This window comes from Amphiura filiformis, chromosome 13, assembly GCF_039555335.1.
Source record: "Amphiura filiformis chromosome 13, Afil_fr2py, whole genome shotgun sequence".
In the NCBI taxonomy this organism is placed as follows: Eukaryota; Metazoa; Echinodermata; class Ophiuroidea; order Amphilepidida; family Amphiuridae; genus Amphiura; species Amphiura filiformis.
The window spans coordinates 28,085,142-28,099,641 of NC_092640.1; the positions used below are offsets into that span (position 1 = coordinate 28,085,142).

The 14,500-nt window shown below is 37.4% G+C and overlaps 2 protein-coding genes across 2 annotated transcripts; both read left to right on the forward strand.

Moving 5' to 3' along the window:
- Positions 1-1,808: 1,808 nt before the first annotated feature.
- Positions 1,809-5,683, forward strand: LOC140168196 (hyalin-like). The gene is made up of 5 exons (XM_072191524.1): positions 1,809-2,034; positions 2,873-3,115; positions 3,831-4,069; positions 4,836-5,077; positions 5,464-5,683. Exons 1-4 carry the CDS (start codon positions 1,908-1,910, stop codon positions 4,854-4,856), a joined length of 630 nt encoding a protein of 209 aa, XP_072047625.1. The 5' UTR covers positions 1,809-1,907; the 3' UTR covers positions 4,857-5,077; positions 5,464-5,683.
- On the forward strand, positions 5,008-10,410 carry LOC140167551 (uncharacterized). Its single transcript, XM_072190853.1, has 8 exons — positions 5,008-5,077; positions 5,464-5,576; positions 5,660-5,708; positions 6,024-6,152; positions 6,624-6,776; positions 7,210-7,323; positions 7,964-8,054; positions 9,675-10,410. The coding sequence occupies exons 1-8, from the start codon at positions 5,008-5,010 to the stop codon at positions 10,153-10,155; spliced, it is 1,200 nt and encodes a 399-aa protein (XP_072046954.1). The 3' UTR covers positions 10,156-10,410.
- The last annotated feature ends 4,090 nt before the right edge of the window (positions 10,411-14,500 follow it).

A 14,500-nucleotide genomic window follows, 5' to 3' on the forward strand; every position in this document is an offset into this window, starting at 1 on the left:
GCACCGATAGCTTTATCGGACAAAACTAAATGTGGCCCTATAATTGTATGGAGAATATGGACCGTCTACATAATGGGGTTTGCATGTTGTTCCTTAAAAGCTTCTGTAGATGTTTTTATCCATAACATGGATGTAAATTCCTTTGCAACACGTTTTCTCTACAGATTATTTGAAACCAGAAATATACTGTGAAGCGGGCTTCAGCTATCAGATAGATATTTATGACGATAGCAGAGAGGTATATTGGGACTTGCCTGGGACGTACGACAACTCAGAAGAATATACTAATGGGGACGTTACTGTTTGGTGTAACCCGCCATCTGGAACGTCCTTTTCAGAGGGTACAAGAACAGTACTGTGCAAAGCAATTGACGAATCAGGCAACGATGCAAATTGCACTTTTGATGTTCTTATTACAAGTAAGATGTGTTTAACATTTTTTCTATTGACCCAACCTGACATAGCAATACAGCCTGATATAGTTTGCGGTTTTCCTCTGAAAATAATAAGTGTTGACTTATGCAGAATAGAAGGAATAGGGGGGGGGGGTCCTGGTTAAAGGTATGCGGGACTCGTGCCACGGTTTGGGGAAATTTCAGTGGCGACCAAATCGCCCAATTAAGACAAATTTGGATGCATTTTGGGTGTTTTTGTGAAACATTGGTATACTGTTGGGTAGCAAAAAGTATAGAGAAAGTCAGCATCCAAAAGTCTGCGTGGCACATTCCCATACAAAGGTTTTCGAAGATCCTCTCCCGGTGGGGGGGGGGAGCATTTCCACAATATAAAATTAGGAACAGCAAAAGTTAAAACAAAATAATATAATTGCTCTTTCCAAAGGTCCGTCCGTGAACGCCGAGAAAGGCCATCAAGTCTGGGTTTGGTATATGGCAGTGATGAAGCGCCCATGACCATGATGACCATCGAAATCCTTTGTGAAGAAATCGACACTACGTCATCTTCAATGTGCACATTCGCTATTTGAGCATGCGCATTAAGGATGTGATGATTGATGTATGTCTTGTTTCTTTGCAAAATATATAGGAATTACCAAATCTGTAGGCAGAACCTCAAAGTTCAGACCTTTACATTTTACCAATCACGTTATAATATATCAATGTCTTACCTAATTCTAACTTTAACAGAGGATGAAGTTCCTGAAATCAACTGTATTGGAGACCTAACACGGTCAGCTGCTACCGGAGAGAGATTTGCTGTGGTGTCGTATCCGGAGCCCAATGTTTTCAATGCTAATTCATTTTCATGTTGGCCTGCATCAGGCTCAAACTTTAATATTGGTGATACGGTCGTGACGTGTCAAGCGTGGAAAAATTCAGTATCTGCACGGTGCCAGTTTAATGTCTATGTTCGAGGTATGTCATTTTGCATTTAACCTCTGTGGTGTTGCCAAAACAAAGAACTCGCTGACAGTTCCGATATTTTCAAGAGTAAAATACTTGATTGGGTGGAATTGAATTGTTATTATTTTCCATGCAGCAAACAAAATAAAACCGAAACAAATCAAGGTGAGTGAAACACCCTGTGAAACACTTATCAACCTTGCATCATTACGAATTCTATAATGCCATAGCTAATTGCTGAAACTTTTACATATAGGCCAATGAATAAGCTGAATACCATATTATAAATTTAGCATTAGCTGACTATAAACTAAACACCATAAAACCTTTCAAAACAGTCATTTTGGTGTAAAGAATGGCCCTGTCAATTTTACCGCAACATGTGAGTCTTACTCCATCTTTTAACCATGATGTGGATCTCTAACACATTTCAGATTTAGAAAACCCACCATAATTTGCCCGGATTACTTCAGAATCGCTACCGCATATCAGGCATCGTATAACCAAGTTTGGTGGGGCCAACCAGACGCTACGGATAACTCCGGTATGGTCCGTCAGTGGTGCGATCCAGACCCAGGATCGATCCTTTATATAGGTGATCACATCATTGTGTGTTATGCCGAGGATAACCATGGCAACCAGGAATCGTGTTCTTTTGGCGTAGAAGTTTTAGGTAAGAAACTTAACCAAAAATAGTTGAAATTTTGGATGAAATTGTCCTCTTGTATGATTTTTTAGGTTGAGTATTTTCAACCATTTTTGATGAAGATTTCTAAAAGTTGGTTAAAATCCATAAAAATGGCATTCCTAGATATTTATGTGTGTGGTCAAAATCATGATTTTTTTTTATAATCTTCTAAAAACTAAGCATTTTTTTACATTATTCTAACGTCACAATATGTCAATTTTTTTTTAAATTTGTATACTTTTATATGGCTACTTTAGACCAACAATTTTGCAGTTATGATGCCCAATTGTTTCCAGAATTCTAGAATTAATACAAACCTTTCAGTCGTAGGCTATAGGGTATCAAATAGAATTTTTAATATTGGGTCAAATTGAGAGGTCTTTTTTTACGAAAAGAAATGTTAGTACTCTTAATCTACAAAAATTTGAAACAACAAAAGCATGTCTACTGTACTCATTCGAAAAATACTGGCTTGTAACGCCATCATATAGGGCCATTGATAAAAAAGTTTAAAAAAAAGGCAAAAAAACAAAACAAAAAAAACACAATTTCATTACCATGTATAAAGCATGATGTATAAAACATAAACTGATCCCGCCTGCAATTTGCGGTCCAGGGCCACAGTGCTATATCGGACATCCAATAGTCTTTAATGGAAGTCAGCAGCCTCAGCCCTGCGGGGCTTGCGGCATTTATGTTTTAGCATCGTGGTCCTAGACCACAAATTGCGGACGAAATTAAATCATATTTGCGCCATGATAACGTAGTGACCAAGGTCTTATGCGTTCCATGCATGTTAACATTGACTCTCTACCATTTTCAGATAATGAGCCTCCGTCAATCTCATGTCCCGGACGAAAAGTTCGATCAATGGATTGGGATCAAGATAACGCCCAAATTTGGTTTCTTGGAGAGGTACAGGCATGGGACAATTCTGAGTATCAACCGATAATAGAGTGCAACCCGCGTGAAGGGTATTTCTCTATGGGAGAGACTGAGGTTGAATGTACAGCCACAGACCAAGCCGGTAACGAACGTGGTTGCAAGTTTGGGGTTAACGTGTATGGTAAGTGACACACTTAAGAACATGCTCATCTGTATACACAGTTCTTTAAACCCATATGCATCAACATGCATAGAATGAACTTTGGGCGTGCTGGTTGCAAACACTCGTGCTCCACAACTTCAGGCTAACTTTTAAGCTATGCTTGTTGAATGGCGCAGTTATTGAGCCTTAGGGATGAGATCTTTTCTGAATAATATTGACATTATGGTTTATTTGCAGTTAAGTTGAGATCTCGATTTTGGTACCAAGGTAAACAGAGAACTAGAATCATTCAAAATTAAGGTACGAGGACCCGTGCTAGTCACGTAAAACGTTTTGTTTATGCACAAGACACACAGGGCATGATCAAATGTGACAAACATACATTTATAGAACGTACCAAAGTGACTTCGCAATTGAGAGAGAGAATTGAAAATGTAGGACACGTGTAAATATCTGTTTTGTATGACAACACAAAGAGTGATGTTATTGTTGGCCTAATTTCATGGTGTTACTTGAAGGGGCGACTCCATTTGAAATATACACTCCCTGTGTGTGAGATTAAGATCATATCATCCATATAGCGGGTGTATGGATTTCAACTGCAATAGTAAATAGCCCAATGTTGGTGGAATGATTTACTGAGTAATGGAAATATCTTGAAATAGAAGTGGCAATATTATTCAACTATATATTCCCCATCCATGATAATGTTGATCTCATTTACCATTTACAGATAGCCAACAACCAACCATCGTGTGTCCATCCGATATCTACGCCAAACGTGACCCGGACGAAGCAGGCACAAATGTAGATTGGGCAGTCCAGGGGTGGGACAATGCTGACGACTCACCAGATGTAAACTGTAGACCTGACCAGCAACATGTATTCCTGTTTGGCACAACGACAGTAAGCTGTGTAGCCGCAGATGAGTCAAATAATCGTGGTTTTGTCAATTCAACGTGGAAGTCACCGGTGAGTTGTTCTCTTCTCATCATTGAATATTCTCCTTCACACTTCGGTCCAATTTACATACTTAATACTCACGGAGATTGAAAACCAAGGCCGGGCGTAGCCGCTGCCTCGCCTGTTTTGCATCAACATTTCTTGATCGATACAAATAAAAAATTGTATAAAAAGGAGTGCAAGTATTGAGTGAATGTTCTTAGTCATTCAGTAGTTTCAAACAGAGTTTGGAATTAAATCTAATACTGGAACTTCCTTTTTGCAACTATTGCGATGTTGCGTCTGGAACCACCAGACTTCATCAGGCAACTGACCCGCAGAGCTGGTCACGTGATAGACGGCTGGGTATCGTGACCAGCCCAGCGGGTTGAAGCCTGATGAAGCCTGGTGGTTCCAGGCGCAGCGTCGCAATAGTTGCAAAAAGCAAGTTCCAGTATTAGATTTAATTCAAACTCTGAATGCAAGCATTATTGGAAGAAAGGAGAAGCATCCGGTTGAAAAGTACGTTTTGCTGCGGCATAAAAGCGAAAACGAAGTAGATAAGAAGACGACTAACGATAGCAACGAATTTTAACAGAGATAAAAAAATCCTACACATTTGAGTTTTAAATAACCACGCATAATGTGTCCATTTACCATGTTTTACCAAGTTTAGGCTAGAAGATAATCATAAAAACATTATACCTAAAAACTAGTGAATGGTCCGTCGTCAAACGTGTAATTTGTAATTTTTCGTGATCATCATTTATCGTGTTATTGTTACCTTTCTTAACAGATCATGATGTTGCTACCATAACTTGTCCTGATGATATCGAAATAGAAACCATCGCAGGAGACAATTATAACGTGGCTAAGTGGACAACACCAGTGTACACAGTAGACAATAATATACAAGGACAGTATTTTGTAATTACGATTCGGGTAGCCAATTCAACATTGGCTCTCAGATGGTGGAATGCACTGTCACATTGGAGAATGGGATATCGTCTGGATGTTCATTCTTTGTTCGAGTAATTGGTAAGTTTATTCCGGAAGAATGTTTGGTAAACAAATCTTTGGAACAAAAGGTTTGAAAGTGTTTTGGCATGCCTGAAATGTACTGAACACATTTGGCTTGGACTGCCCTCTTAAAGGTGTCAGGCATTTTTGGTATGGGTCAATTACGGTCAAACAGGGGGTCAAAATTGTAAATTATCCCAATTCCTTTTAAAAGTATACCAAATTACTTGCCTGATCAAAAAGTTATAGTTTGTCCTATATGCGACCTTTGGCGAGCTATGGTCAGAAACGTAAAATGACCACCAGGATGTACAGGACATACAGACTTAAGCGAGTGTGAGTTACATGCTATAAATTAAAGTGATCTAACACTTGAAATGCTTCTGTGGTGCTTCTATACACAGATAACGAAGATCCAACAATACAGTGTCCGGCCAATCAAATCATCTTAAGTGAGAACGGAGACCCAGTTACAGTTAACACTGACGGACCAACCTATGATGACAATTCCGGTGCTGTCACTATGTATTGCAGCCCTCACCTAAGCACAACAGCATTCGACATTGGGTTATGGGAGATTACTTGTGAAGCGGTGGATAGGAGCGGAATAAAGCCGAATGTACTTTTGGCATCAATATTGTAGCTGCAGGTGAGATATGTTGTATTGTAAGCTAAGGACCGGAGTCTAAACATCGATTATCAGCTCACTGTTGTATAGCACCATCGATTCAGGAGGGGGATGTCCAAGTTTCAAGCTGAACCCCAACTAAAATTACTTTTGGATGGTGTTTGCTGTTCCACTTATAGGCTATGAACTGTGAGAGAAGCACTAGTGTTACTTACGAACTCATTAATTTTTTTTTCATCTCATGTCTCTGGGATCGCTTTTAAGCGGTAAAACCACTTAGGTTGATAAATTATTGTTACAGGCCATTTATATATTTTTTTCTGTTTTTGTTTCTAGCATCAAGCGATCCCTGTGAGGGAGACACAAATCAATGCAACGGTAGAGGGGTCTGTTTAACAACAAGCACAGCAAGTAAACAGTATACATGTTCCTGTTTTGAAGGTTGGACTGGACAATTCTGCCAAGGTAGCGTTTAATGCTTCTCTATCTTAATTTCTCTTCTTCGGTGCTTTCTCTTCATAAATGGCATAGTGGCGCAGCGGCAACTTCAACTCACGGTCGCGGGGTAGCACGAGGTCGTGGGTTCGAAACAATGTAGCGCCAACCTGTTGTATGAGAGGAGCTGCGCTACGATCGGGCGAAATGATTTTGATGCATCGCAAAGACAGCGGAATAAATTGTTAATGTTATACCCGTTAAATAACAGAAATTAAGTTAAAAGTTATTTATTAAAAAAACTTTTTGCCACGACACAGGTCTTCATTTAGACTAACATCACTGCTAAGAATTGTGCTGACTTGGAACATTTAGAATCCTGAATATTTTGTGTACTTTATATAGAAACGTAAAAGCATTGCACTAATACCATTTACTTGCATGCTTTTGTGTTCTCGTCTAGACATTATCACAAGGTATTATTTCAATTTCTCTGTTCAGATACTGACTATCAGGACCCATGTGAAGGTCCTGGTGCAGATGGCGACTACAACTGGCAGTGTAATCAGAAAGGCACTTGTATAACGACAGATATTACTCTTGGGGAGTATACGTGTGAATGCTATGACGGCTGGATTGGAGACCGCTGCGAAGGTAAACACACCAAACGGTATAGGCCTATATTGCATGTTGCAGAGTCATTGCATGCGTGATCGTGAATCATCCGATTGGGGTGGGGATTGTGGTATTCGGTTTGCTTGAGCAGGAATCAACCGTTTCACGGTAATGTCAATGGGATATTTCAAAATCGTTACTTCATTTAGGAGCACGTGCGCCCTGCTAATATTACGCTGTGATACTGGCATGTTTGATAGCACCCGCAAAGCATGGCATTAATTCTCGGATTAAAACCTTTCAGAGGTCTTAACTGATACAGGCCTATTATCTGCAATGTCTTGAGCTTTTTATTATTTAAAACTAAAACTGCCCTATAACCTTTTTTTTTATATTGAAGAACAAGTTGAAATAAAATTTCACATTTCTAGTAACTTGATTGCTTTCAATATCTTTGCTCGTCCATGTGCAGAAAGTGAAAACGAGAATAGTGAAAGCACTACTGCTGTTGCAGGAGATGGTAATGGAGGCGATGGAAACGGCGATATTGACCGAGAGAACAGTGCACAATCTGGACTCAACACAGGTAATATTAATATTTGCATCTCGATTACACATGCTGTTAGTATATATCTCTCAAGTATGTGGCTAAGGTTCTAATAAGCGCTATTTATGGATTCTTTAAATAGTTCTGGTTTTAGTTTAGTGGTTTAAACCTTTGATCACAACACAAACATTTGCGTACCTGGGATTTTCAGTCGACACTTCGACTTTCATCAACAGACTGGCAACCCAAATTAGAGGTCAGTGACCTTTCCGGCACTTGACCCCAAAACCGGGTCGTAGACTCTAGGTAGCTTGTATCGGCCCGTCTCTGTTCAGGGATGGCTGGTTCACTCTGAATCAGCTCCTAAATCTATTCAAAGGCACAGCTGGTACATATAATATACTTTTCTATTCTCTATTTCAGACAATGGTATAAAGATATTTTTTAACATTTTCTGAAGGCACACAATGATTTTACATAGTGTTACTTCCTTTGTATCGGTGTACATTATTTGGAGATTATTATTTTTTTTGAAAGATGCGAGTCATTTTGTTAACGGAAACACCACACATTTATATTGGTTCTGAAGTAATATACCGAATGAGTTCTTGACACTTTCATGCTGACCAACTTTACATAAAAATATTAATGCATAATTCATTTTGTTTATTTATTTCAGCGATCGTAGCTGGAGGAGCATCAGGAGGACTGCTAATTGTGATAATAATCTTAGTGGCTATCATAGCGTGTTTCGTTGTTAAAGGCCGAAGGTAAGGACATTTTAAAGAAAATTATTGATACATTTGTTTCACTGTTACTCGCCGATATAAGGAAATAAACATAGAAGACTGATAAACAGCACCACTTGAACTACACCCATTATGTAGTAGCATTTGGAAAAAGATTTTGGTATATCTTAGCTTATCTTGTATTTTGCGCCGTTAGCAAGCTGTAGGAAACATATCATAGAACCATTATATTTACATTCGAATTTTTATAATGATGTCATTGTATTATGAGGTAGTTGATCTTGTAAGAAAACTAGGTTTGATATCGCTCCCCTTGGAGGTTGAGCTAGTATTTTAAAATTCACACTCATCCTGTGGAACATGGCAAATATTTCTAACATCGTCATAGGGGTACTATGTGACCTCATCAAGAATAGTTGGAAAGTTTTTCAATGTTCATATCGTGTTGCATATCAATGTATAGCTAATTTATTCCCTTTGCAATGACACCACATTTGAAACAATCAGCTGATTCACTGCTGAGTACACGTTATGAATGTAGCGGGCCTTAAACAGAATGTGCCAAATTGACCATTATTCTGTGCACAAACAACACTAGTGACTAAAATCAATAGCGGGGGAAAACCATACGCAACCACAACAGTCAGGCACCTCCTCCTCATGCTGCACACCAGCCTGGTCACATGTTGCTGTGTGATGGCATTCCATTCTTCAACCAGAATTCGTCGCAGGTCATTCAATGTCATTGCATTGCATGGCTACTCTGACACGCACATTACGACCAAGCGGGTCCCACAAGTGTTCAATCGGATTGAGGTCTGGGCTGATGGCAGGCTGAGGCTATTCCATTAGCTCTACTCCCATATTCTGTAGGTAGTCGTTGACAACCCTGGCACTGTGTTGGCGACCGTTGTCATCTTGGAAGATTGCATTAGGTCACAGATTGTGAAGATACGGGCTTGCAGCTTGCTGCACAAAGTAATGGCCAATTTGGCATATCTGTTTGAGACACCACTACTCAGCCGTGAAAAAATGGTTGTTTCAAATGTGGTGCCATTGTAAACGGGGTTAAGTAGCTATCTATTGATATGCAACACGATATCATGTCACAAATAATCTGAGATATAAATGTTTGAAAAAACTTTCCAAACTTTTGTTGAGGAGGTTATTTAAAATGAATTAGCCAAATACGGCTCTTTTTTAGGTTCGCAATGAACTCATAAGGCAGCTCCATTTGCATTTCATATACCGTCTGAGAAAGGTTCAACCAGAGATTTTGCCTCAACAAGTGCAATTAATTTATTTGAGTAATTTTATGGTGTTTTCATGTATATCTTATATGTTTTTTATGTCTTTTAATGTAAACATTGCAAATGTAATATTTCATGTAATTTGGCCTACGGGCCACGAATTTGAAATAAATTTAATCTGAATCTGAATCTTCCACAGAGGGATAGAGTTGGTTCCATTTGAAATTCATTCTCCCAAAATCTTCCACAGGTGGAATGTGGACGGAAAGAAAATGCAAGTACAAGCTCGTTTCTGTCTGGGTAAAAGTGAGATGGACCAGATGGTAGATTGTAAATGTTACAGAATGAAGACTCATGTATAAATTATATGTATTTTCTTATCATTACATAGGTCTAAACCATCAGAGAGAACACTGTCCACTCATCCCTTAGCTGCATCCAATGGTAGTCAACCTGAAAACGGCAAATCACCTTCAGTAAAGAAGGACGGACTTGAGAATCCAAGTTATTCCTCCCACATTGATAGCCGGTATTCCCACGCACTTCCAACGATATCGCAACCCACAGCTCCTCCAAATATGCCACCGCCAGCGTATACTCCAATGGCGGCTACAACCGGCAAGAAAATCCCGCCAAGATTGCCAAGCACGAACCCGTCTGCTCTTTACCAAGGTGGATCTGTAATGTACAGCAGAGGTGGATCGGTAGCCACATATGGTGGATATGAACGGCCTGATATTAATGGTGGAAATCAGCCAAACCAATCGTATGATAACACTTTGTATGAAACCAATGTTTACGAGGAACTTGACGAAGTCACGTTAAACCCACCACAGTATGAAGAGCCTGAATATATGGATGTCGAAGGCTAATTGTCCCTATATTATTTTACCAAAGCAACTACGTAAAACAACTTAATTCCTATTATACTTTGTACAACTTTTTACCAAATAAGGTCATCAATTGTAAGATGTAAATCGTGCTTCATAAATTTTATTTGTATTTACTTTTTCTTCTGATCTTTTAATGATAATGTATATTGATTTTGTACTTCTTTAAACAGTATTTTTAAAAGCATTGCAGTACGCACTTTTTACTGTAGGGTGCAGTTGGGGTGTGTGTGTGTGTGGAGGTGGAGGGGGGGGTGAGTGTGTGTGATGAGGGGTGTGGTGTGCGCATGTATGAGAGGGAAGGAAGTTTAAAGAGTTGTGTGTTTGTCTGTGATTTGTGTGGTGTAAAATCATAGATGTGGGAGGTGTGTAAGGAGGTGTCAGTGTGTGTTTTATTATTATTTGAGCAGTATTTGCACGATTAAGAGTCTTTCCTGTCATAATTACGAGTATTTGTGTTCAATATGCATTTCACATTAATGTCTTTCAAACATTCAGGTATATTTCTAATTCATTTTAATTTCAAACATTATAGTTTTAATTATAATTAAAAGGTAGAAACATCGGATAAAAGGCATATGCAGTAGTCAACGAGCTTGGTGTCAAAACCACTCTCTGTACAAATTCTTTATGATAAAAACGCCAAGTGAAAAACGCATGTTTGGCAAAAATTGAAGTTTTTCTCACCCAACGTTTTAAACCAAATCTTTGCTTGATATCTCGGAGCCTTTAGGTCATACTTAACCAGATTTGTTAATTTTTTACCAGTCAAATAATACAGTTTATTTCTGCAGACTAATAGTCTGCATTGATCTTACAAGAAATGTGAAGCCACTAGTCATATTTATATTTACATATGTATTGCAATTATTAATTGAGTTATGATGAATAATAGGTCAAACAAAAGTTTTCGCTATAGCAATAGGTTAAAACAATTTTTGAATATTATCGCACTTTACTAGTACCTTCACGCAATCTGTATACCTCTGTATTGAACCATATTATCATGCTGATCACTCGCTTTTGTAAGATTAGTATGATAAGAGCGGTATAGTATTCAATCTTTGGTTGCAGACATTTACAGGTGAGTGCAACCTAGTGCAGGGCGATATATTCAAAAATAGCATTCATTTATTTCTATGGTAGTTAATCCTGTTACATAATTAAGTCAATTATTCAGGAAAATTGTGCCATTTTAATATCAAAATAATTTTTATTGTTTTTTATTTTTGTCAACTTATAAACTCACAGTCTTGTATAAATGTAGCTAGTTTGTTAATGTTGAATTAAAAACGTTGAGTCGGATTGTTCTAACCAAAACAATTATATTTATGAAGATTATACAACGAGTTGATTGGCTCGCCGATTAAACTTTTTAAAACTCATTTCGTCTGTCTTAATCAGTCTATATATTAAAACAACTTTAATAATATTCAACTGGTGTGATCAAGACAAGTAAAACGTCTATGGATTCTTGTTTCAAGATAGGGCACTTTATACCCAGATATAAAGGACGTAAACCTAAAATAACGCAGCCTAAACCATGTTGACGTTCCTTATTTCAGGATAAGGTATATACTTTAGCCAGGGTTAGGTTGTATTATTTTAGGTTTACGCCCTTTATATCTGAATATAATGTGCCCTATCTTAATATATAAACGTGTAACCTGTCTTGATTAGACCAGTTGAATCTCTACACAGACTTGTTGGAGGCTACTTTCAGGAACGTCAACTGGTACGTCAACCATATGTATGAGGAGATTTTCATTATACTTTTACAGAACTGAGGTGGATTTTACTAACATTGAAAGTCCTTAAGGGCTCGGATAGCGACACTTTCATGTATATTTTTGTGGGCCGCGCCCTGAGAGCACATCAGACATACCGAATAGCATTTTGAATACGAGGAATGTCCTCATGATATCAAATAATTTTGTTTTGTTTTTAAATTCGAGATAAAAATATTTTATGGCAAATGATTAGAAATTAATGTTTTTGAAATCTAACAGTCCTCGAAGTAAATTGTATAAATCTAATGATATGTCCATAAAGTGTATTTAGCTGTAGCTGGGATGAAAAGCCGTCCATCATATAAAATCTTGAACTTTCGTATTGAAGATATAAATTTTTTCCCTCAAACACCAAAAAAATGAAGGTCTTTTTGGGAAAAACATGTATATCTTCAATAAGAAGAGTCAAAATTTCCAATTTATTGTCGGCTTTTCATCCCAGCTACATACACTGTGAGTATATGTCATTAGATTTATAAAGTTTACTTCGAAGACTGTTAAATATCAAAAATATAAAATTTGCCAAAAAAATTGTATTATATCGCGAATTTCAAAAAATTATTTGATATCATCAGCACATTTCTTTTATCCATAATGCAATTCGACATGTCTGATGTGCTTTCAGGTCCCACAAAAGTACTGTGCAAATGTCGCTATCCGAGTCGTTATTGACAGCGTAAGTTAATAGCCATCGTAATTTTTCCATGGGACTTATAATATATGTTCAGTAGAGTTACGACGGATTTGGCCTTACGATGAGTTTAACCCTAAACAGTATATCTGGCTTTTGGCGAAGGGAAAGGAAATAATAAAGAAAGAAAGAAGATGAAGAGAAAAGTTGTTTTCTCCGGCCCGGTTTTGAACCACAGACCCCTTGTGTGCGGAACAGCAGCCTGGAGATAGCAAGCCACGATTGTGAACGTTGCCGGGTTAAACGTTTTCGTGTGTATGTGATTCGGATGATTACGCAATCGAATCACATGGGATGTTTGGTGTTACAGTCGCTTTGTAGTGTAGTATTTTGTAGTAGACAGTACTGTTAGTGTTAAGTATAAACACTATGACAAAAAAGAAACTTATTGTTCATATCTTAAAGGTCTTATCTTAAAACCCCGTGCTCCAAACGAACCAAAATTACACAAAGGATTACTTCAATATTCTACTCTAATCACATGTCAGTAACCAAGCAGTTGTAGAGTATTGAAGTAATCCTGTGTGTAATTTTGATGGACATGGTGTTAATTTATGACCTTGTGAAAAATTATAAGTTTCTTTTTTTTTGTCTTTGTGTACTTACGATGCGTCATAAAGTAGTGTTAGTGAAAGCATTATAATTTCCTTAAGACGTTAGAGTGATGTTAGTTTATGTTGACACGATACCTTATGTTTCTGTAGCGTTAATTTATGGCCCCACACAACTATTCTTTTATGCTCATTTGGGGTTTTTTTCTTGAAACTACCGAGGTTTTACAAACTATTATTGATTTGTACCTTGTGGATATAGCTAGGAAGTCGTGTTTTACCCCATGAGCTCAACATTTTCAATTTTAAATAATAGTTTTAAACTGTAAAACTTTTTGTCTTTGCATATTTTAAACTGTAAAACTTGCAAACTTAGTATAATTTATAGTAGCGACAGCTCAATTAAAACGTACGTATTTAATCTTAAGCGTTCTTTTCAAAGCCTGTAAATAATTTGTTTATAAAGAGAAATATCTATTTCAACACACAGCGTGTACATTTTTGTTACTTTTGACAATAAAACATGTAAAAACCCAACTCTAATTCTCTTAATGTGTTTTCTTAAATAATTTCAGGAGTCCCTATATCAATGCGGTATTATTCAGATAATCCAATTGATCCCAAGCCTCCAATTATGATTTTTGTTTAATTTTAGTAGATATAATATAAGTAAAATTTAGTCTCAATGCGAATTTATTTCTGTAGCGTTAATCATGTTAATTTATGGCCCCACGCAACTATTCTTTTATGCTCATTTGGGTTTTTTTCTTGAAACTACCGAGGTTTTACAAAATATTATTGATTTGTACCTTGTGGATATAGCTAGGAAGTCGTGTTTTACCCCATGAGCTCAATATTTTCAATTTTAAATAATAGTTTTAAACTGTAAAACTTTTAAGTCTTTGCATATTTTAAACTGTAAAACTTGCAAACTTTATAGTAGCGACAGCTCAATTAAAACGTACGTATTTAATCTTTGAAAGCGTTCTTTTCAAAGCCTGTAAATAATTTGTTTATAAAGAGAAATATCTATTTCAACACACAGCGTGTACATTTTTGTTACTTTTAAGCCTTTAAAATTTAGCCTCAATGCGAATTTATTCAAAAGAGTACAAATGCGTGATTGCATGGCCAAGAGGCTCAAAAATTGCCTAAGATTATATACGCCACACCATGGACATCCAAGATGAAATCTTGATCGTTCAAGATGCACCTGATGTCCCAATGTTAAACGAAAATCTTGTGTTTTACCATAATTATGTGGCCATCCACATGGTAGCGGCTTTTCAACAACA